Below are 25,367 nucleotides of genomic sequence, written 5' to 3'. Positions count from 1 at the left end.
CATGAATACCAGAGTCACACTATATTTCATTTTGAGTAGTGAAGTACTGGAGACAGTGGGGCTTTTCAAATGTTCACTGTGGGAGTTCATTTACAGCTGAAGTTTTCTGCAGTAATGGTCTATTCCAGGGGTCCTCAAACTTTTTAAACAGAGGGCCAGGTCACAGTCCCTCAAATTGTTGGAGGGCCGGATTATAATTTGAAAAAGAAGAAGAATGAATTTCTATGTACACTGCACATATCTTATTTGTAGTGCAGATAACACTTAAAAACAATACAATAATTAAAATGAAGACCAATTTTAACAAATATAAACAATAGTATTTCAATGGGAAGTGTGGGCCTTCTATTGGCTGATGAGATAGGGTTGTTGTTGTTGTTGTTGTTGTTGTTGTGTACTTTCAAGTCATTTCAGGCTTAGGCTGACCCTGAGTGAGGGCCGGATAAATGACCTTGGAGGGCCGCATCCGGCCCTCGGACCTTAGTTTGAGGACCCCTGGTCTATTCAATACAGTTGATTGCTAAATTTTCATTTAATATTATTTTATTTACAGTAGAGTAGGCATCCTCAAACTCCGGCCCTCTGGCTGTTTGGGCCTTCAACTTTCAGAATTCCTGACAATGGAACAAGCTTATTAGAGCTTCTGGGAGTTGGAGGACCAAACAGCTGGAGGGCCGCAGTTTGAGGATGCCTACAGTAGAGTCTCACTTATCCAACCTTCGCTCATCCAGCGTTCTGTATTATCCAACAAAGTCTGCCTCCTGCCTGGATTCTCAGCTGTTTCAATACATTGCAATGTTTTGGTGCTAAATTAGTAAATACAGTAATTACTACATAACATTACTGTGCATTCAGAAAGGTTTTACTGTTGTCAGTTGTTTTGTGACCCCAACATAGAGTTAAGTGAACCTCATTTGGGGTTTGGACCCACAATTCAAGAAGCAGTGAGCAGACATCTTGCATGGGAATCTCAATTAGTATTCTTAACTTTTCTCGTAAAGGTAAAGGTTTTCCCCTTGACATTAAATCTAGTTGTGTCCGACTCCGGGGGGTGGTGCTCATCTCTATCTCTAAGCAGAAGAGCCAGCATTGTCCGTTGATGCCTCCTAGGTCATGTGGCTGGCATCACTGAATGGAGTGCCTTACCTTCCTGCCGAAGCAGTACCTATTGATTTACTCACATTTGCATGTTTTCAAACTGCTTGGTTTGCAGAAGCTGGGGCTAACAGTGGGAGCTTACCCTCTCCCTGGATTTGAACTGCTGACCTTTTGGTCAGCAAGTTCAGCAGCACAGCGCTTTAACCCTCATCACCACCCAGGGCTTCTAACTTTCCTCATATACCGTATGAAATAACCAAATATGTCAAATGGATTTCCAACTAGGGGTGTATCCATATCATGCAAGTTATAACATTTTGATCTGTAATTTTCTTGAGGTATTCAAAATTCACAGGATACTTGTAAATGTAGTCCTGAAGACTTCTAAGTACCACAAGAAAACTACCCATCTCAGGATCCCATAGAATGAAACCATGATAATTAAATGTTGCCAGAGTGCTATAAATGTGTTCTATGGGCCGTTTGTGTTGACAACAGTTTAATCTAATAAAATTGTTTAGTATCACGGCTGGCAATTTAATCTCTGTTTGTGTCCCAGTGCAATAGAGATATTTTTATCATAAAATTTTGCCTTCAATTTAGGAAAAGGAATTGTATTCTTTCTATGTTAACAGCAACATTGCAATGATCCCTATTGCTTAATATCAGTTAATTCATTTACCTTTTATCTCTGCCCAAAAAAACCAGAAAGGCAGTCTGTGTTCGCCAGTGTGCTTTCTTTTGGTGCACTGCTAAGTGATGAGTTTTGTTTGAACAGAACTTTTTACATCCAATTCTGTTCAGATAACATTGTTGTTTTGAGAATTACCAGTTAGATTTTGATCAAAAGTTTTCATTCAGATGTTAGATGGTGGAAACCTAACATCTCCTTCCCCCTGTCTAACTCCTTCTGATGCACACGCTCGCATGCACATACTTAGTTCCATTGTTGGAGTATGTGTGTATGCAAATATAAAGAGGTGACGGTAATTCCTAAATGTGAAAATTAAAACCCATTCTGTGTATGTTCACTTGTCTCTGTGACCTGGTAAATTTCCAAAAAACTTCAAATGATCAAACCTTTAAACAGAATCAGAGTAGTATAAAATAACATAGGACTACTTGAATGGAGGGGAAAAGTTCAGAGAATTTTAAAAAATAGGGTTTGGGGGAAGCGTACATTGACTTTAATAAGAGAATCTTTTTACTGTGCTTTGATGACTAATTTTGATTTTATTTTTTTCTAAAAATCCTCCTAAAATTGATGTTTTTTATGGTATCTAACATCCCATTATAATGACTTTGAGAACTTTCTTTACAGATTTATATTTTAAAAATCAAATAGGTATCCATTAGAGGGCTCTCGAGGTTTTGAGATGATCAGCCTTGATAGTGATGGCTCCAGAGCTTTGCTTGCTCATGTTTTTTCTCTCTCTTTCTCTTTTGTGTTTTACAGAAAAGGTCACGTATTGCCTACAGTGACGAGGTGCGGAATGACCTCCTGGGGGATGATGGGAATTCCTCAGAGATCCAGGTAGGATGCTAATGAAGAAGCCATAGTGGGTGGCTGGAGGGTGAAGGAGGTCATTGGCACACCGGGCTTCTCAAGCTGCTCCCTAACAGCATTAGTAACAACTCATGTGGAAGTGATACTGTTTAATGCAAAGCTGGGGTCTTAATCAACTTCAAAATGTTTCTTGGAGATCTTACAATTTAACCCTTTTGCCTTGTGATCACTGTCTGCTATCTTCCTTTTTTTAAAAAAAAATCTTTTCTTCTTCTTTTCTTTATTATTGGATACTTAAGGAATAGCTTGAAACACAGTGTTTGCTGACAAAGCCAAGGTCTTCACCTCAAACACATGTAAAAGGAATAAAAAATTACATAATGCAGCTTTGATAGGAACGGAGTATAATTAAATCAACACTGGCAGGCAAAACAAATGAAAATGAGCTTCCAGAATCTGACAGTTTTTCTCTGTTTCTATGTGGGTTGCCTCTCTCTGAACCAGATTTTTTTTTGTGTTTTGCATAAAACTGAAAGTTATGCTTAAAAATATACTGATGCAGTATAAGATATTAGTGTTTTAAGGCATGTGGCAATGCTATATGCCTCTTCTGAAATCTTCTTGGGTTTGCAGTGTTTGTTACGTTGTAGCCAATGTTTTTGTAAGACTTTTGCATTTATTATAACAAATTATTCTCATGGTTTAAAACCTTAAAATACAGAGTTTCAGCTAAAGGTCTGTTTCTGAGGTGTATTTTTGTGTCTGCCTTTATTCCAGAATAAAACTTCAAAAGCTTCCAACTAAGTTTTGATGTAATGGGATGTGAAGTCAAATAGACATACAACGAAGTCTTATTTCTTTAATATTAAATAGAAGCTTGTTTCTGCCTTATTTTAGGGAAATGATTTGATATATTGTCTATACATATAACATTCCTTTTCCAAGCTGTGTTATCGATGAAGTGAAATTCTATACACATTATGTTTTGCATTTTTTATGAAATTAAATTATACATTACATAATATTGCAGCCAAAGATTCATGTTGTGTTGTGTTGTGAGAAATGTTTTATATCCATCTTCTGCAGAAATCAATGCACTTCAAAGTACATCACTTTGACTGTGTTATGTAATTCAGGTATAGCCCATGACACCTTAACATACACATTTAGGGGAATAGGAAATACTAGTTTGTTTGTGTTTTGCATACATTTGAAAGGATTTCATCTGAAAGTAGATATTTATTTCAGGGAAAAAATGACACTTACTACTTCATTACTACACACTACAGAAAAAATTCACTTAAAATCCAGTTTCTGCCTCCTGCAGAATTCTGGGGTCTGTAGTTTAGTGAGGCTGTTAAAGGCTCCTCCCTAAACTACAAACCCCAGAATTCTGCAGGGGGCAGAAACCTGATTTTAAGTGGGGTTTTTTCTCTAGTGTGATTGGGTCCGTTCTTTTTACTTAACTCCCTATTTTAAAAAGAACCCTTTGAGTCCTGAGTTCAAATTCTTCAGCCTATTTTCGGATTATACATGGAACCACCATGGCTCATACTCTGAAGGGGAACTGAGGTTTTAAAATCTTCATTTTAATTAGAATGCCATATTTAGATCACTACTGTTAAGTTTCTTCTTTTAGATTTAAGTGTCTTAATTTTTTTGAAAATTTCTACATGAAACATTTACCTATGTATCCAACATGTTTACAGTTTATGCACTCATGGATTCGGAAAAGGATTGATTTGTGGTAACTTGAAATTAACATAGAAAGAAAGGTTGTTCTGTGATGAGTAAATGTGTCCCCATTTTTCTCAACCACTTAACAGTGTATAACCTGCATTATTGTTTCTTTCAAAGTGAGCCCTGCCAGTGTTCTAGAATAAAACTAAGCATTTCCTTTAGAAAAAAAAACACACCATTTTATTACTCTATCATTGGTCAGCACTGCCTGGGCCTAGAACTGTAGGATTCTAGATGCGAATCTGTGAATTTTCTATGGACAGTGGCTGCATTCATTTCTTCAGGACAAGTTTAGAACATCTTAAGTGCACTTTAAAAATGCTGAACTGACTGGTTTATTTGCTGCTTTCTAACCATTTAACAAGGTAGAGTGGCAGCAAGAAAAGTGTGTTGTCTCCCATTTTAATCCCCAAACATAACACAAATCAATAAATGAATCAATCAAAGGCAGATGCTGCATAAAAATTGCTGTTGGATGATTTTCTCAAACTAGGAATATTGACCTCTTAACAGCACCTGATAAACTTCTGAACTGAGACCAGTCAAGAAAGTTAAACACTTCCAAAATTAGGCAGCTGTAGAAGGAAACACAGATATCTGTAATGCTTTCTTGCTAGCTAGCATATATGTGCAACCATTAGGTTTGTTTATGCAAAGTTGTGTTTTAAAAGTATAATGGCATGACTTTATTAAATCTAGTAGTTACAAAGCATAAGCCTTTAGGTAATTTTGAATACCCTGCCTGGAAAGAGTAAAGATTGTGAAATATTTCAAATTCGATATTACAGTAATTTGTTTCTTGAGAAAAAAGGTGTTGGTCCTGTTGACAACATTGTACAGGGTGGTTTTTGTGATTTGATGTGTTCGTCAAGGCAGCAACAAACATAAGATATGCACATTAATATGTGTAAAAGCTGTGCTTTCTTGTCAGAATAAGTTGCTATGTTTTTTTTCAATACAATTGGGTTCAATATGTATGGTTTTGTTGGAATATATTATGTGTTTTTCATTAAGTCGTTTCTTGCATTTTGTGTTCATTATTTTTCTTCATTAATTGTGTTTGTTAATTTCCTTCCAGTTAAACATAATCAGATGCAGCATGTTTTGAAGTACAAAAGCAGGAGACAAAACTGGATGGTGCCTTCTTGGGTTGTCTTTGTCCCCAGAAATAGACTTTATTTATACAGAATAGTTCAGTGTTGCCACTGTACTGCCCAGAACACACACTTATATTATTTATTTGTATTTGTAGAAATCTTAAATATCACTTTATTTTAAGCAGTCGTCTTTCATTTTGTGTGACCACATTTATCAAATCCCTTGAGATGTCCAAGCTCTTTGATGCAACAATTCAATTCTAGTTTGGAACTACATCTTAATATTTTGTGTTTGTTTAACAACGTGATAGGTATATTGTTTAGAAAAGAACATACATACTAGATCAATACATTGTTTGAACCCAAATTGAGTGTAAACCTATGCTGTTTACGGGTCCCAGATTCTGAAATAAAATTTGTTATCTTTATCCCAAACTTTTCTTTTAGTAATTAGGATAGTTGTTATCACCATGAGCAACTAAAACGAGCAATTAATTCATCGAGATAGTATATATGCTACCCATAGAAAACAAACATTTTGTGGTGATATGGTTACCTAATTTTTTTTACAACGAAGCTCTGATAATGTAAGATTTGGACTTGCTGTGCATAAAGTGTGTCAAAACTCCAGAAACAGACCAGGGGGTGAAGTTGGTCAATTTAATTCCCCAAGATCTAAAGAAGGTCGGTATCACTTCATATAGCCCTGGCAGAGCAGATCATTACCAGTCACAAATCTGTTCGTTACATGCCGAGAGTTTATAGCAAAATAAATAGACAGTCATCACAAGTTCAGAAAATTGTGTGTTCGACCCACGATAATGTGTAAAGGGCGTTTAATAGAGTTCAGCATTTATTCGTTATCTGTATGCGGGCAGAGACGGCAGTAGCGTTATCAGCTTCTTGGGGGAAAAAATTCGGTCGTTCCCCACGTCACGTGATGTGCCTCACAGACACGCACACACTCTGCGATGCAGTTTTGATTCTGCTCACAGCAGAAGGCTTAGCCACAAGAGATTCCACTGGTTCAAACCAGCGTAAACCAGCTTTTTTTTTAGTCTACAAAGGAACAGATTACCGCTTGTATCAAATGGGGGGGGGGGGGGAAGAATCTTTGTTTCAAAATATGCTGATTATCATAACGTAAAATGGTGGCTGCACATATTTTCAGGCTGTTTGACTGAATTTGGTGTGCCTTATATATTACATTTTTTAAAACTACAAGCAATAGAAATTCATTGAGTGTCATTGTCGTTGAAGGGAGAAAGTCTTTTGTTGATTTGAATGAATATCTTTCAGTCATCATTTAGAAAAGAAAATCTCCCGTTACTTAGCTCAGTTGCAAATCCTATGCAGAGCTTAAATTCAGCCATGCAGCACAAACAAGATAGAACATTTTTTGTTTGGGACCTATTGAAAAAACAAATGTGGTGCATTTTAAAACTCTCATTGACTATAGTAGGGTGTCATGCCCCAAATGGTCTCTATTGCAGAAGAGTAGTTTTAAACTTTGGCCCTTAAAGTGTCATAGCCAGCTGAGACTTAGTGACCTGAGGTTGGGGGGATTGGAAGGGAATAGTGATGTGATCAACTGCCAGATCATCTTTTTTAAAGAAGGGAAGAAAATGAGGAGAAAAGAAGAGAGTGAACGAAAGAGTGATTGCAAAGTGCTTCAATTTAAGAACAGGTGGGGTTGCACTGGAAAACGTGCATGCTCTTTCTTGATATAAAATTCTCATAAAGCTCCTTTTCTAAAGAACTCTTAACTACATCAGCTTTCTTGCAAATGATTAGAAGCACCATCTCCTGACAGATTTGGCAATAGTACATGTCTTAATTTTAGACTGACAAAGTGAACATAAGGGACCTCCTGTGTTCTTCTGTATTTGGAGATTTCATATCCATCAAAAGAAGCAACCCTCTGCTTGCCACCTGAGTTTAAAATTAGTTTACAAATGGCTATGTCAGTTGAATATTAAGAAATTTTCACCATAATAGAGAAAATATGATAGTATCAGTGAGAAAATCTTTCCACACTCCTTAGTAGAGAAAAGCTTTCCCTTCCTGCATTCCTCTGACTGTGTTTGTTGCAATGGACTAACACAGTCAGTGCTCAACAACAGACTAATATTCTGAATAAAGAGTATTTTGCAGTATAATTGACTTGATCTATTGAAAGGAGTCCAGCTACTTTAAGATTAATGGAAGTGTAGAAGTGAAAGAAGCTGAGTGGGAAATAATGACCTTTTTGAAATACATTCTATACAAAAACAAAGCCTGTGGCATTCCAGTTTCATAATTGATGTGTTTATTGGCCATTTATGTTTAATTGGTGTGTGACTCATTTTCTACAAATAAATGTATTTTATTAATTTGTAACACAAATAAATAATAGTGAAATTAAAATAATTCTATAAATTGGTGTCTTTGTGGCCATCCCTTTTATGTATACTGATCTACTTAATAAGATATATGTGTTGGGGTACATAAAAAGGCAGGTGTCAGTACTAAAAAATACAAAAACATTCTGAAAACTTGTATATACAAAATCACTTCAGCTGTACAATCTTAGAAGAGAGGAATAGTAAACTTGTTTTCTCCCTTTATATTATAGACTTCTATGAAGTCATTCCCCTTTATTTCATGATGGTGTCTTAGATGTGGTTTAAAAGAGAATTTCACACTATTCTCTTTGTTTAATGTGACAGTGTGAGAAAGTGATCTTTATTCGTTCAAAAAACTCTGCATGTAGTCTATGTTTAGGTTCTTTTAATGTGTTTGTCTGTGATTTTTAAATGCTAAACATGTAAACAGATAAATTGTCAATGTTAATTCTGTATCCTGTCACACAACTGATCTTTCTTTCCTGCCATTTCTTTCCTTTTTATCTTTTTTTGTGCGTTCATGTTGCAGTTGATAAAATTACGTGAAGAGGTGAGTACTTCCTTGCTTTCTGTTGTCTGGCTTTTCCTTTAAAGCTGGTTTTCCAAATCTGAAGTAGATCTTTTTGGTCATTGTCGCAGAGAAACCTGCACAAAGAAAAAAAGGAAAAAAAATATTGATTACATTGCTTTAAAATGTTCCAGCACTTGTTTCTTTTTTCTTTCTTTTTTCCTTAATAACTATACACTTACATGGGAATCCCTAGATCAAACCTTTAAAATTAACATTCTTTGATAGCACAGAGAAAAGGGATAATTTAAAGGCACTGTAAAAAAAGAAGGAAAACTACTATTTGATCTCTATTAAAATACCATGATCTAATCAGATCCTGTAATGATATCTGCATCACACAATCTTTGATGGAGTAAATACCTTTATAGCCCAACAATATTAGAGAAGGTACTGTGATCGTGAAAAAAAACGCTCTGTGCTTGAAGTAAGGATACTAGCAAAACACTATTGTGTTAGACCTCCTGGCATACAAAACAGTATGAAAATATTGCACGCACGTTGGAAAGGGAATGCATGTAGATGTGAGCTCAGTTGTGCCTACAGTATTTATTATTTATTTCTGCATATGCTGTAGAGAATGCAGATGAGACTCCTTCCTCCTTTCACATTAGGAAATGACCTGGAGTGGAAACAAGACTTCTGAAGCTCATATGAAAGCACCCGGTGGTTACTTCCTAGCACTCTCTATTATGTTATTGAAGGTTCCTTTTCAGTCTTATTCCACAGTATAGCTAATATGTTAGGGTTTAAAAATTGAATTCTTACGCTTATAGGTCTGTTAAAGTAAAAGTTGCCAGGGAAGTGGTTGTTTAAGGTTGTGCAATGACACCTAAGACTTCCTAGCAAAAAGGGAGCAAAAGCAAGACAGTGTGCATGGGTACTCTTGTGTTTGGTAGGTGACGTTGGATGTGTTTAATTCATAAGAGGGGTGAGACAAAGCATATTTTTGAGTGATGATGGACATGCTTTGGAAGAACTTGGATATAACCAAATGAAATACCAGGGAGTTCTTGTTGTATTGATTTCCTTGTAATGTTAAGGCTGCTGATCAATCATGCACTGTTAATTCCCCATGCCTATGCAGCTTGTAGGGCATTGGTTTGATGTGATGAGGGAAGCACCTTCATAACATCAACCAATATAAAAAAATGCAACTGAGCAAGTAACATTCTTGAACCTTCTCCTAGCTTCTTATTTTCATTTCAGGGGCATCGGTGCAAACAATGCTTTACAGAATAACATAAGCAAGAGGCATGCATCTGCTTTGAGGAGCTTACAGTTCATTTTCCATGGGAATGAGGGAGCAGAAAGGCTGATGCACAATAGAATAGGAAGGGAAGGAAGGTCAGGTTACTAATATTAGGCAAAAGTATACCCATAATATACTTTGACTTTTTTCAGCTGTGGATTGGATCGAAGCGATTAGTATGATCATTTTGTCCATCTACCAAAATAATAATTTCCTGCAAACCTATTTATACTTACTTAGGAGGAAAACTAGTGGCACCTAGTTGGGATTATATTTATGTAGGCATACATAGGCTTGCACTGTTAGAGAACCTATTGTTTTTGAAAGGATGTGAGTGTGGTGATATTTTTACTTATTCATTTCATAAATTCCTTTCCTGAATTCTGGCTAAAAGCTAAATATTTTCATGGTTCTCCATATACATACTTTCTCTGTTCAATATTTGTGGAAGAATACAGCAGAAGCATTCCTGGGAACAAATTCAATGGGCTTTCAAAACATTACTATTAACATGTTTCCATTATATTATTTTGGAATGCAATGTTTCCATTATAATTTAAAATCAATAGTGAAAGCTTATTAACTAAAATGGCAAATTAAATATCAGTAATACAAAATAGAAATTTGGTAATGGTACTACTTAAACTTTGGACTTTCCTCCCCCCCCCCCCAAATTAAAAATTCTGCTAAGTATATGCATGGGAGGATTGTTTTTCCTTGCTATTTGCTTACTTTACATGTCCTATCATTTATCTTTTTTCCCCTAGATATTGTTTGGGGAACATGTGAAATGTGTGGCTAATAAAGGACTGGAAGTCAAGATCAAAGAGCAGAATGTGAAGTGTGGTGCAATCTTCACTACTGCAATTTTTAGTTACCATATTAGCTGTAGGATAAGCTGTAAAGGGAGTGGTGTTTATATAGAGTGTAAAATGCACATTAAAGCCCAAATGACGGCTAGTGCAGTGATTCACACAAGGATCTAAACTAGTCAAATAGTAAGACATCAAGGCTTTCCCAATTACAGTTCTCCTAAGGAGGTATGATCTTAAAAGCAATTGTGATTTTTCCCATACTGTTTGTTAATAAAATGTACAATTCCTCTCATTACAAGGCTTTATTCCAGCACAGATGCCTGACACAGGAAATCTGTGGAGGCTGTGCTGCTCTGTTTTCTTTTGAGTTTCTGCAATCGCAGTTTGAATCCAGCCCACATGGAACGACTAAATCTCTAGCTATCGCCTGCCACTTTGCAAAAACTTCCTCAAGTAACTCCACATAGAAGCCCTTTGTGAAGCTAAAAGACAGCCTGATCCACCCCACACTACTCCGTATACAAAAGACAGGGGGACAGTGTGGGAGAATGGATTTGACGAGGGGTGGGGAAGGAGTTGAAAGCATCCGACGCTGATATTAGGTCATAGCTTTTCATGACCGAAAGAACAGTATTTCTCCAAAACCAAAAAGTAAATAACTTGAATCGCTTACTGGGGGGTGGCCCGGGGAAAAGGGTTGGGGGGGGGGGGAGAAGGCTCTGAAATAACTATGAGGCAGCATAATATAATTAGATCTTTCCGAGCTGTGCTCTGGGGAAGAGGAGCTAACAGGAAAGCTAAGCTGAACTTTAGGTGTGATGTGATGGTTTCTAAAGTCAGTTTTATCAATTTCACTCGGAATGTCTGTCCCTTATATCACCATTTCTTGTTTACTGACTGTGTTTTTATAAACCAAAATAAAATGTTAAAAGAACAAACTCCCAACATTGTAAAGGAATCTTTATCCCATAGAAATAGCAATGGTCAGTGGAACAATTATTTGCACTAAGTGCATGAATTGTGCAAAGTTCATATTTTTTTCACTCATAGCATCGTTTCCCCTTCTCTTGACCCTGAAGCCTTTGTCTTTACTCAAAAAAAGGCTTCCAACTTTTTACTTCCTTGTGTGATTCCTCCTTTTGTATCAATTGAAATGATCATCTTAAACTAGTTTCTTTATTCATATGTATTTAGATATATATAAAAATATATTTTAATGTATTTTGTATCCTGGTTTGAAAATGACTCTGTATATTTGTTAAGGCATGAGATCCTATAATACAGGAATTGCATTGTTTCAAGGTGTTCTTTTTTAGAAGTTATTTAGTAATCCTGTTAATATTAAATGACTTGATATTAAAATAGCTGGCATTAGAATAGCTTGGATTCAAAACAACATAATTGTGTATAATATACCGTGTCCTATATTATAAAATATTATTACATGTTTGTGCTTCTTTCTTCTATCTCCTCTGTCTTTGTGCCTGGATTGTCCCGTCCTCCCCCCATTTCCAAATGTAAAAGGATTTTTTTTTTTTGCAATTTACTCTTAACCTATCCGCTGTGTATTAGACAACTCTATTAATTATTATAGACTGTTATTGCAGCTTTCCTGACCTTCACATTGGGTTCTATCTGTGCTGATCTAAATGCATTGTTTTAATGATTTCTGTAAAAAAAAATTCAAGGAAAGCTTTGATGTGGCTTTAGCTGCCTCCATCGTCTGGCCGTATCTCAGAGATGTGTCACCTGTGCCGGGAGGGAATAGGGAAATCACGTTTTGAATGGTAATGATAACATACTAATCACTTCCTTTCTTTGAAGATAGAAGCGAGATATTCTGTCAGCATCCCTGGCTGCTAGAGCTTGGAGGCACTGGTCTAGGTGTATTAGCTTAAGTGTGCATGTCAATACAGCTTGCATCTCCCAAGATCCATAGGGGCTCATTAGAGCAAGGTAGATCATTTCAGCAGACAGACACTCAGATAATATGGATGGCACCTACTTTTTAATATTATTATTAGAAAGCATTTCTTCAATTTTTAAATGACATCTGTCAACAAGTCAAAGTTCTAGGAGTTGTTTTTTGACATATATCCAACCTGACTTTTTTTTTCCAGAGTGAAGAAGAAGCAGTTGGAACATGTGTGCTTGTTTTTAGTTTATGTATTTTGATAGCTTGATTGGAAATAAATGCTCTATATTCCTAAGATTATATAAGATTGTGCATAATCCGTAAAAGTTCCAAGTAAATGGATTAGACTAATTGTAGACATTTCCCTCTTAAAATGTGTTAGGCATTACCTTCTTAACACTCACACATTTTAAGAGGGTAGTGCCTATAATTAGCCCAATCTCGGTCTTTCTTGTTCATTGTGCTAGACATAATTCTGTAATGTTTGTTTTAAAATAAATTTCATGGAAACATGTGATTGCATTAAACTATACTGCTCCACCTAAAATTATAGATTTATATTAAATCAGTATTTTGTCCATTTCACTCTTAATGTCTGTCCCCTATATTACCATTTGTTTTTGTTTATCATTTGTAACAGTTATTGTTTATAATTGGGACAGTGGATTTATAAGTAAACGTATAGCACCTTTAATATCTGTATTGTATGTTGCTAAAATATAAATGTTAAAATCATAATCTGCAGAAGCTGAGATAGGCTTCACTACATTGTGCTGCAGAAAGTACTGTGATCTATTATGTCTAAATTAATAAAACACTGTCTATTACAAATCTTTTTACACATCATTTCTGGTATTCACACGGCTTTGTATTTGTTGTGTTGCTCGTATACCATTAGCAATACATTTGCTTTGCGTTAACCAAAAATGTAATGCCTAGCAAAAACAATTATTTATGCTCATATATACAGCTCCTTCCTAGCAGGGTTTACTGTGTTTTCTTAAAATAAAAATTAAGAAAAGGTAGTTCATATGTGGCATTGGGGGGGGGGGGGGGAGAGAGGAAGTATTGCAGATGGATGCCTGATTTTTCTCTTTCCCGTTTTCTTTTTCAGAGGGCACATCTGCTCGATAACACAGAGAGGCTGGAAAGGTCATCTCGAAGACTAGAGGCTGGATACCAAATAGCAGTGGAAACTGGTAAGAATTCTGAGAGTGAGCAAATTGTCTTGCTTATGCACAGCAGTCTTCACAACACATGACATTTCAGGGAAACTTCAAAGGCGAAGCAGAGACAGCAGCCCGAGATGTGGTTTACATATTGGGGAGACAATTGGGAGCTTATTTGCGCTTATCTTTTTTCAAGTTAAAAGGCATGACATCTACTGAAAACAGTTCCTGAGGTTTAAAAGTATACATCTGAAAAGAGATGGAATACTTTTTCTAAATTCTACATTTGTCTTAATATGCAGTTACATGTTGTCAGTTTACCCACCCGCAATGATTGCTAACACACAGGCTGTAGATTTCAGCTGTTGTTCAGGGTTTTTCTAGCTTGAAGTTGTATTCACATTTTAATAAATGTGTAATTAATCAAAGGCCTATAATGAATTTTGTAAGTTTACCTGTTTCGCATTTTATGTAACCAATGCTTCCTTCCAGTGATCTTACATAGCCACTGTTTTTATCCAGTCAAACAAGCAAGGCAATCAAATGTGACTACAGACAAATTAGTAGTAAATTGAGGGGGGGGGGGTCAGTTCAATTCTAAAATGATTAATTACTGTTGGTACTGCCTCAATCAGTAACTTCTAGAACACACACATTGTGTGTATCATAGGAAGCATTTTTTTTAATATAACAGTTAATTTTTCAATATCTGAATATTTTAAACCAAATTCTGAACTGCAAAAAAAAAAAAAATCCTGCCAGCTTTTCAGGACAGGCATGCATATTGACCAGGCAAATGTAATGTCTTCCAGCCATGTTGAATCGATTGGTTTTATTCCATCCAGAGGGTGGAATTAGCTATGGTGTCCCCCCCCCCTCATTATACACACACTACCTGGTTACTATGTATCATGACAACAGTTCATCCTTACTACTTTTTCAAAAAAGAAATCACATAAGACGTTGCACAACTTGAAGTGCTTTCTTGTATGCATGTGTGCATACTTCCATGTGTATATATACACACATACACATTTCCTGCTTTTCTCTCAGAATATTTCTTCCTTTTATCTCTACCACATCTGCATCACATACCAGACTCATGTTTAATTCCTTTTAATATTTGATGTGAAATTGCTTTTACATATTACCTGTAGCCAAATTTAGCTGTGCTCCTGAACTTAATAGAATCTTTGGTCTAGAACAAGGTCCATTTTACTTACAAAAGTAAATTCCTATATTTACATATGGATGGAATCCTACATAAGTTTACAGTTATGAAGAGATACCATGTGTGCCCTCTCCTTTTGCCTTACTGCTTCTGTAAGCATTCACTGAAACAATGCAGTGGACATTTTCATGCCTCTAGCATCACATTGGAGTTGAACCATGGGCATATTTGCCTTTGCTTTAGTGAATCATGTTAAAAGTTTGTGTAGTTTTATCTAATAACTGTTCTAATAGTTGTTATGAAACATATTGAATTTGTGAAACCTACTTCAGTTCAAACCCAGATTGTATCCAACTCTCTCCTGTACATTCTCTAAATCTATTCTTAGGTCTGGAGAATGACCAAAATATCAGCTTGTGGAATTAGATATTGGATATCACACTCTGTTCTTTTTGCAATATGATTTTGTTATGGCTTACGTTGTGAATTGGGGTTGGTAGGAACCATTCTCCGCATCATTTATTTATTTATTTAAAATATTTATATTCCACCCTTCTCGCCCTGAAAGGGACTCAGGGTGGAGCACAAGATATATACAGCAAACATTCAATGCTGGAAATAAAAACATAAATAAATACAAACATTAAAATTATTTATATCCACTTTAAAATCAGCTGCTTAAAAACCATCTCAGGACACCATTCTATTATGACCAGCTCTTGAATACATTCTGCTGCAAATACTTCAGTTAATCCTGAACCTGTTCCAAAATACCACTTTTCATACTTAGGATCATAGGGAATGTTTTGTGTTGATTTTTTGCATGACTGGACAATAGCAATTAACTGGGACTCTATTGTAAATTTATAGGTGTGTTTTTGATAATGGTGAGGAAAGGGGGGGGGGGGTTCTCCTATTGTGAAGGGGAAGCATACAAAACTGATGCTTTTTTGTGACCAAAGGTAAATAGGGGAAAGATGGCATAGAGACAAGAAAAACTGTAATAGAGATAGGACAGTCAGCTAAGGGGAAGAACTAAACATAGTTTGGGGAAACTGTGAATAAGTCAATAGTTGAAGGATTAATGTTTGATCTAATGAAATTCTATTTGTTTGCTCTTTTTAAAACCGTATCTGACTGTTACTACAGTAAACTCATTGAACAAAATATCTACTAGTCCATATAGAGATCATCTTGAAGCTAAGTACCCAATCCATGGAAGAATATTGCGGGGAAAGGAGAGTAACAGGATCTCAAGGATTTGAAATCGCAGGGCCAGCCTGGAGAGGGGATCCATCGTAGAAGGACTAGGGCCCAATAGTCCAGGGCATCAGATTTAACCCAAGATAACTTTGCTGCCCTAAAACAAAGCTCAAGATGTGTATTTCTTCATTCTGAGTTCTGTCAATGGAAGAATATTCTCTACACACTCGGGGAATTACACTAGTTTAGTGGTGCAAGAGAGATTCAGTGAAAAGAAGCATGGGAGTTAGAAAGGAACATTAATTTAAGATATGTCAATGACACCAAAGATTTGAATTGACTGTTGAAGAAAGTCAAGGAAAAAGTGTAAAGGAAGCTTTACAACTGAATGTTAAGAAAACAAAAATACAGGTAATTTGCATAATTTTAAAGTAGGCAACAAAGAAAGACATAGAAAAAGATTTTCCACACCTTCACATAGTCATTAATCAGAATGGAGACTAGTCAAGAAATCAGAAGAAAACTTTGAGAGTCAGCTTTGAAGAAACTAGAGAAGATCCTGAAGTATCGAGATTACTAAAATTGGCCTTGCTATTGCATTTCCAATTTCTACTTAAGCTTGTGAATACAGTACAGTTAAGAAAGTTGATAGAAAGAGAATCAGCCCATTTGAAATGTACTGGAGAAGAGTTCTGCGGATAACATGGGCTGCCAAAAAAGACAAATAAATGGGTCCAAGTGCAAAACAAGTCTGAACCTAGAAAGTCAAGATGACTAGGTCCACCATAAGGTAAAGTCATTCTGACAGCAGTGAACAACAAGAAGTTGTTTAACACACACTACTCTGCTTACTGGATGAAACAAATGAGCAGAAGGAACAGCTGCCTCTACCACTCTTGGTATTCACCTCACCCTGCGTAATGAAAGGCCTTGCCTTATAGGAGGAAATGATCATGCAGAAAGTGACAGGTGAAACAGACAGCAGTAAACTGGCCCAGCATGAAGATCTTGGGCAGTTAAGCATGCTGGCTTAAATAATCTTCACTGCAGCATCTTTTCTGTTTGTTTGTTTTTTAAGTTAGAGTTGCTTGCCCAGATATTTACATCTTTCTAGATCCTCTTATGTTTAAAATATATTGTTATTTATATTAAGAAATTCTGTAGTAAATCATGTATAAGAGTTATAGTTAAAAATTACAGAATTTGCAGACCAGAACCATTTGAAGGATCAGAGTTGCCAACCTTATATAAGTCAGTTCATAATAGGAAAATGAAGATGCCCAAGGTATCTTTAAAAAACTCTGGACTAACCAAAAATGTAAGGTGTAAAGTTTTGAAGCAGCCCGGAAGCTTCAACTAGTCCAACGGTCGGCAGCCAGGTTGCTCACTGGAGAGACGTAAAAAGGAACATACAACTCTTTTGTTACGCCAACTCCACTGGCTACCGATCAGCTTCCGAGCACAATTCAAAGTGCTGGTTTTAACCTTTAAAGCCCTAAACGGTTCTGGCCCAGACTACCTGCCCGAACGTATCTCCTGCCACGAACCATCACGAAGTTTAAGATCTTCAGGAGAGGTCCTGCTCTCGATCCCACCACTATCGCAAACACGGTCGATGAGAACGAGAGACAGGGCCTTCTCAGCAGTGGCCCCTCACCTATGGAATGCCCTCCCTAGAGATATCAGATTGGCGACCTCCCTCTTGTCTTTTAGAAGGAAAATCAAGACCTGGTTATGGGACCCAAGCGTTTGATCAGTGAGCAGCAAGTGGAAGAAGATCACACAACTTATGGCAATGAATTGACCTGGACTGGTTTTTGGATTTCAATTTTAATGGATGTGTCTTAATTAATTGTTTTAATTGTTGTTTTAATTTTTCAATATTTTGATTGCACTGTGGTTGTTTTTATGATGCTAGCATTGTATGATGCTTTTGTTAAGCTGCCCTGAGTCCCCTTTCAGGGGGAGAAGGGTGGGGTATAAATATAGGAAATAAATAAATAAAGTTAAAATGTATGGAAGGCCAACTATGGGATGGAAAAGAAGATAAATATTAATTGTGTGGTTGACAGCTGAATACAGTGATACACATGACTGTTTTAAATGGGATGCTTTAAGACCACATGGATAACAGTTATGATCTAAAATTCCTCCCCACACCATTAGCATTGAAGCCTTATATAAATGATGCTGAAATAGGTTACTCAAAATGTATTTTGCATGGACAACTGTCCGTTTTTAAAAACTTTTCAAGATGTATTCTACGTAGATATTCTTATAGAACATTTTACACAGGAGGAGGAGAAATCAGGAGGAGAAATCCAAATTCTATGCAATGATTCCCAAGATAAACTGGTTCCCTGAGGACAACAGTATTGATTCTGGATTTGTTTAAAGTACTTAGTTAAAAATGAGCATGGTATACATTTGGTAGAATGGTCATTATGTTAGATCATTATATGGTCAGTTTCAGGGCTGCTTTCATTATCTTTAAGACCAGAGTGAAAAATGAGTGATAAGTATTAGGTAGAAATAAATGACGTAAGAAGATGATAAATGAGGTACTGTGAAATGCAAAAGTTTATAATATACAAATTTTACTTTTCTGGAAGGGACAGACAAGTGGACAGTTAATATCATAATTATAGCTCACATTCAATTTTCTACTTCTGGTTTACTGACAATATCGGAATAATGTTTTAGAAAGATTTAAGAGAGTTGATTTGGATATTAAGCAGGACAGTTTTGAATCTGCCATGACACAATCCTGCAGTAAGTCTGAACTTCATCTTGGGGAATGTTCATAGATTAATGTTCCATCTTTGTATCACTGCACAGTCTTGGCCAAGGGGGGATAAAATATAGGTAGCAGAGAAACATCTTAATAACAATAGTCCTGAATGGACTTACGTGTACCCATGTGAAAGTTTGCACATTAGGCTTGCTTAAAACTGCATTCATTTTGATAAATAGTTCTTGGCAGTGAATGATTTGTGTGAACTATTTGCATACTCTTGAGTACCTTTTAATATAATAACTCTTGTACCTCTTCAAGTGAGGGATAATAGAATTAGATTTGCATAGAAAATATGACTATTCTCATACTGACATGTTGAGTTGCTACTTCAGATAATTTCTGGTATCACCTAGAATAATGATTTCCAACCTTTGATTCTCCAAGTGTTTTGGACTTCAGCTCCCACAATTCCAAACAGCTGGTAACCTGGCTAAGATATCTGGGAGTAGAAGTCCAAAACAACCGGAGGACCAAAGGTTGGGAACCACTGACCTAGAATCATAGGATCATAGAGTTGGAGGAGGCTACAAGGGCCATTCAGTCCAACCCCCTGCCATGCAGGAACACCCAATCAAAGCACCCCTGACAGAGTGCTGCTAGATAACTAACCAGATTTGGATTTATATCAAGCCTTTTAGTTTAGTGATCCAACTCAGTTCAAAACAGATTGTAATAATACAAATGTGTACATATATTTTCCCCTCTGTGAATCTAAAGACCTTTCACACTGCACAACTGTAGTACTGTATTTCTATGTTAACTGGCATGATTACTTCCTATGCATCCTGAGATTTGTAGTTTGTGAGACACTAAAAGTTCTCTGGCTGAGAATTCTAAATTCCCCTGATCTGAATCTCAAATTCTAGGATTCCTCAGGGCGGAACCATGGCAATGAATGTGGAATCATAGTGCTTTTACTGAGTAGTGTGAAAAGACCCCAGGGGAACAGCTAGTAATTGAAGCTTTGGTAGTTAGTGTTTGGACCCAGGTATTCATTTTGAAAGTAAGTTAGTACTCTGCAGCTACTTCTGTGCCATATGGTTAGAGCTGGGTTGAATGTCTTGCCTTTATTTTACAAGAGTCAAGAAACTCACATGGTTGCATCTCACTGTGCATTTTAAATTGAACATCATTATATGCAACATGAAGGGCCAACATGGTGTCATGATTTGAGGATTGGGCTATGACTCCAGAAACCACAGCTCAGATCCCTATAGGGTCATGGAAACTCATTGGGTGATCTTGGGTAATAGGGTTGGCATAGGTAGGAAATGGCTTTATTTATTTCTTGTAAAAAGCATTGCATAAATCATTATAAAACTGATAAAATAGAGGAAACACAAGCAACTAAATTATTTTTGACCAAAAACGGGCAACAGCAACCACATTGTCTATAGCTTGAAACCATTCTTCCGCTGTGCATGAGGCATGACTTGAAGGCATACAATGTGCAATATAAATTGAAAAATCTTTTGCTATTAAAGACATTTAGAGGAAGCAAAATAAATTACTTTCAAAAACTTTGGAAAAGCAGGTTTCGATTGTACTTTTGTAAACCAAAATGACATGAGTAAAAACGTTATTCATCTATGGGATCTCTTGATTATTGTTTGATAATTCTGTTTATGATTATTGTTTTTTAAAATACTGTGATACATGACTGTTACCTACAAAAGAAACCAATTAGCCCCTGAAGAGCTCGAGCATTCTTTGTTCATGATGAGAGCATTGTTCCCAGCTACACAATTCAAGTAAAAATAGGCTTTTCAAGAAGTCTATTGTGTTATCATGTTTTAAGAGAAATGTTCAGTGATTTTTAAAAAGATGCAAAGATCAACCAAGTTCAAACACCTCTAGATCTCTGTGTTTTTCATACCATTAGCCTTACAATTTGCCAAATGCTTTCCAAAACAGGCTTACAAGGAAGTAAGCTCCACAGAGTACTGCATATACGGCTGGATTTCTTCAGAAGGGGCATAGTTGGATCCTTGCTAATTTTATCATTGCTTCTTTGATGTTGAAATGTTAATATTTTACTAAAGTTCATCACTTTATAACAGGCATGAGCAAACTAAGGCTTGAGAGCCAGATCCAGCCCCCTGGGTGCTTATCTTAGGCTCTCCTCATTTCCCCCTGTCAGCTTGGCAGAAGTGACCCACCATGTCCTTATGGCAAAAAGATGAAGGAGGAAGGCATGTAGCAGCTGAGAGCCTTCCTGCTTTGCCCTCCTCCTGGAATAATTCCAAGAGGACAGCCTGAGGATCAGGGCAGTCACTGTATGTCCTGCCTTCCTCCCAGCATAAGGATGGGGTGAGCAGCCCATCCTTATGCTGGGAGGAGAACCTAAGGATGACTCAGGCCCTGCCCTGACCTGTCCTGGCCCTGCCCTCTCCCAGACTCTCCCCCTCCCAGGCCCACCCCACCCAGCGTGTGCCCATCCCCCTCCCTCCTGACCCAGCCCTCCTGGCCAGGCTTGTAGTGTGGCCCCAAGGCCAAAAGGTTTGCCCATGCCTGCTTTATAACATTGTTTTTATGAAAACTACCATATAATAGGTATAAAATAAAAGTCTCATTTTTGGTTTTGACCATGAGAATGTTTTTGAGTATATTTCTCCAACGGGAAGACTCACTCTTGTGTTGCCAATGTGAAATTATTTTGTATTTCAATAAGCCTTTGGAGATTTTGCAACTTGGGTAGTCTGATACTATCATTGAATAATTTAAACAAGTTTATAAAATGCTCCTTCTTATCACCTAGTGGATGGATAGATTACTCATAGATCTTTTTATTATTATTTGAAACACAACAAGATTACTACACAGCAAACAAGATCACTATGCTGATTGTTGTATTGGATCAAAGGTCAGACACTTCCCAAGTGTCTAGGATTATTATTATTATTATTATTATTGTTATTATTATTATATTTTGCTACAGTCCTTGTTGGAAATAAAATTCAAGAAAAAATGTTTTGGTTCCCATGTACTTTTTCAAATACAGCTTGAGTGCCCATGCTTCCATTTGCATTGCACAGTTCATATATAGTGGTAGATTTTTCGCCTTCCAATTACTTGGATACAGATTTTATTTATGAGTTATGGTTCAAGGTAACAAACTTTTTTTGTAGCTGTTGACTTCTCTATGGCTTGTGTAATTATGCCATTCTGTCCAATTAGTCCCATAGTCCCAATTGTTAGGATAAACACAAATAAGCTTTATGAAACCAATTAAACATAAACTGATAATCTGGAGTAATTTTCTGATATTTAGGTTGAACCTTCTTTTGCTACTACAACAATAACTCTTTATTGATTAACCCTTAGGCCATATCATAATACCAAACCAAACAAAAAGGCTTGATAAGTCTTGATTGCACTCTATGTAGTAAGTTAAAATAAAACACTTATAACAATACAGTAAATAAATATGATAAAACTGAGTATTTTGCTGCTAGTAATTCCTCCAACTTGTAATTTTTCACCTCAGTTCTTGAAGTGATAATTAGATGCATCAATTATATATTTTATGATTTCCTTGATTCAATGTAATTCAAATTTTAGTGTGCAGTTCTGTAGAATATCATTCTTCGTTTCTGTCCTGCCCCAAGAATCCATTTGGGAGGGAAAGCTTTTTAAAAAGGTAACTTTTAATGCAATGCCTTTAATGCTAGACTGATTCATAATGTGATACTGTTTAAACAGTGTAATTAACTGGGAATAAAATTCAGAAAATAATTCCCCCTGCTTAGTCATACTTCTTCCATTTATTATTAATTAATTATTAATTGTTCTCAAGTGGGACTTAATTGAGAAGCCTGCTGAAAGATACTATTGACACAGATGACAGTGAGCAAACAGATCTGCAAGCTGCTCATACCATGTTGACTTTCAATCTACTTGCTAATGAGGAACCAAATATTTTGGTATTATAATAATAAGTACACACATGAGTCTCTACTGGCAGTTCCCAAGTTGCAAACATCTGGATTACAAAAGACTCATAGTTAAGTATGGGGCTGAGATAACAGGAGATGAGAGAAATGTACTCCGCTGAAGGGATATGCACTCCTGAAAGTGTTATCATGGGAAAGCTCCACTGAAGCTTTCCCACCAATCCTTGTTTCTACAATAAGTCAAATTTTCCAAAATGCAGGAACAGAAAGTGAGGCAGAATCTTCTGAACAGGGGCACAGACAACAAAACAAACATCACAGGGGTGTTAGCCCTTCCCTATGAGATCGAAAGCTCTCTCTCTCTCTCTCTCTCTCTCTCTCTATATATATATATATCTACACACACACACACACACATTTGACTGGAGTTAACTTCAAAAATGTACCTGTTCCGACTTACAAACAAATTCAGCTTAAGAGCAAACCTCATAACTTGAGGACTGCCTGTATTTACAGAATGTATTTAGACTGTGTAAACTTCTACATAGTTCCTGTTCCACTTAAGCATAATTTGTCTTTTTGAAATCTGGCTCATAATTTATTTACAGATCTATGTGTTTCTGAAATATATATTCTCAAGTTCTCGAAAGAATTTCCCATTCTTGTAACAAATCAAGAGATGCTATATGAACATCACTATAGTCATGTGACATTGTTTATAGCAGTGACATTGTGATGTGTTAATGAAAAAAATCCAGAATAACATTGTTCAATTGCAGGCAGTGGGTTTTAAGGAAGGACCCAATCTGTACTGTAGCGACAATTCAGGTTACACCAATCCTACTTCAGAATAGAATAGTGTTCTGGAGGGTGACTAAAGGAAAGGTCCGTGAGAGAAATGGTTTTTAGAGTATCAATTGATGAATTTCTATCCTCTTGTGTTTGAATTTGCATCCTGTCCTGCAAGCAGTCTTAAAATTAACCTTTAGAACCTTTAACTTTTGGAAATGTTTTATAACCACTTCTTATTTTCCTCTAGCAGGGAATACACATGGAAATATATCCCTAAAACTTTTACATCAGATGAGGAAATTATTTATTATAGTTCAGATGACAAGCTGCTTCTTAAATACTTTCTAGCATGAAACGTTTGGGAGAAATTATTTGAAACAGCAGTGAACAACATTGCAATACTTTGCTTTGTGAACTATACTACTTTAAGTTTGCTTTAAATATGGTAGTTATCTAAAAGAACAACTTTAAAATTTGTGATGCAGTAATATTGGATTTGAAAATTGCCTCCCGAAACAGCTTCAGGATTTTGTTTGGAAAATTATTGATACTGAATATACTTTTCAGAATTCCCATCTCAATATACATCTTTGAATTATTCTGATATAGTACAGGTGTGATATTTTGCTACTTTTGAGAATCTGTATACCACTTTCCTGGTAGAGGATTTGCACTTGGTCTGTGCAATGTATGAAACTAAAATTTTGAATATATATCCTTATTTTCTGGCATTTTGTAACAGAACAAGATGCAAACAAGTCAAAACAGGAAGTGAAAACAGAAGATCCCAATTTATGTCTTGATAAAGCAGAAGACTCCAAACTCATGACCTTCTTGCATTACATTTGATGTGCCTTTCTTTTTCTTATTTTCTTTTTAAAAAATCAGTTTCAGTTTACTTTGAGTCTGACTTTTAGTACTGAGAATTTCTCCCTCGGTTTGGTGTTTATGTATTTAACTGACTTTTCTTAGGTGGATACACAAAAAACTCACAGCATGGGCTCTTGTTGGACTAGGACTTTGTGTACAACTTAGATCAAGTAGAAAACTTGACGGGCTTAGATTTTTTTAAAAACTTACCTTGCTTTTTGTGCTTCTTGTTTGAAGCCTTTAACCTTTACTTTCTGTTGGGCTACCAATGTTTTCCTGCATTTGCACAAAAGAACAAAGTTGAATGTTAAAAAGAAATATTTATATAGACACACACACTTTTTATAAGTCAAGCTAGTATCAAAAACATTTGTATATCCGGGTGGATTGTTGCTCAGATGCGGTACTTGTATTACTTTTACATTCAGAAATTGAAGGAACCTAACTTATACTTATATGTTGCTTAGACCTTTCAAGGATTATTTTGAAATTCCATTGCAATTTCTTAGCCAGAGAAGGAATTTTTTGAAAATAATGTAGCATTAATGGAAAATACCAGCCTCTGACCTTTTCCTCCTTTTTCTGAATTGCTTCTGTCCCTCACATATTGATATTTAATAATATAGCAGTAATTAACACAGATTATGAGCCAAACATGTACAGTCCTGCGCTTGCATACAGGGGAGTAGATGCAATTGAGTTTAGCAGGGCTTATTTATTAATAGACTTGCTTGGGTACCTTGCATTGCCCAGGTTATTTGAAAAAGTCATTTTTATTTTGCAAAATGCATAAGGTTGTGGTGAACTACAACTCACAACATTCTGGGTTAACCCCCTGGAACTCCATTGTTAGTTAAAGTTTGTCATTGTGGACAAATTTGCTCTAGATGCATCTTCGGTGGGGTTCAGTGTGGTCTCTGGCTGCAGGTTGAACTACAGCTTCCACAGATCCCCCCCCCCCCAAAAAAAACCCCTCCAGTTTATTCGGTTGGTCATGGTGGTTCTGGGTGCCCAGTGTGATCCAGTTCCATTGTTGGTGAGGTTCACAGATTCTCTGGTTGTAGGTGAAAAACATCTCCCAGAAATTGAGATCTAT

The 25,367-nt window shown here is 36.4% G+C and overlaps 1 protein-coding gene across 4 annotated transcripts in view; it reads left to right on the top strand.

The window, feature by feature from the left end:
- Positions 1–25,367, top strand: part of VTI1A (vesicle transport through interaction with t-SNAREs 1A) — a 286,494-nt gene that overhangs the window by 67,750 nt on the left and 193,377 nt on the right. For 2 of the 4 annotated variants that reach the window (XM_060768412.2, XM_060768414.2), the window contains exons 4-6: positions 2,555–2,632; positions 8,356–8,376; positions 13,491–13,575. In XM_060768412.2, the coding sequence (XP_060624395.1) occupies positions 2,555–2,632; positions 8,356–8,376; positions 13,491–13,575 (184 nt within the window). The remainder of the gene's footprint in view (positions 1–2,554; positions 2,633–8,355; positions 8,377–13,490; positions 13,576–25,367) is intronic. The other 2 variants (XM_060768413.2, XM_060768415.2) reach the window with 1 other exon arrangement.

Source organism: Anolis sagrei, chromosome 3 (genome assembly GCF_037176765.1).
Source record: "Anolis sagrei isolate rAnoSag1 chromosome 3, rAnoSag1.mat, whole genome shotgun sequence".
Classification (NCBI taxonomy): Eukaryota; Metazoa; Chordata; class Lepidosauria; order Squamata; family Dactyloidae; genus Anolis; species Anolis sagrei.
This window is presented reverse-complemented; position numbering and strand designations above follow the sequence as displayed.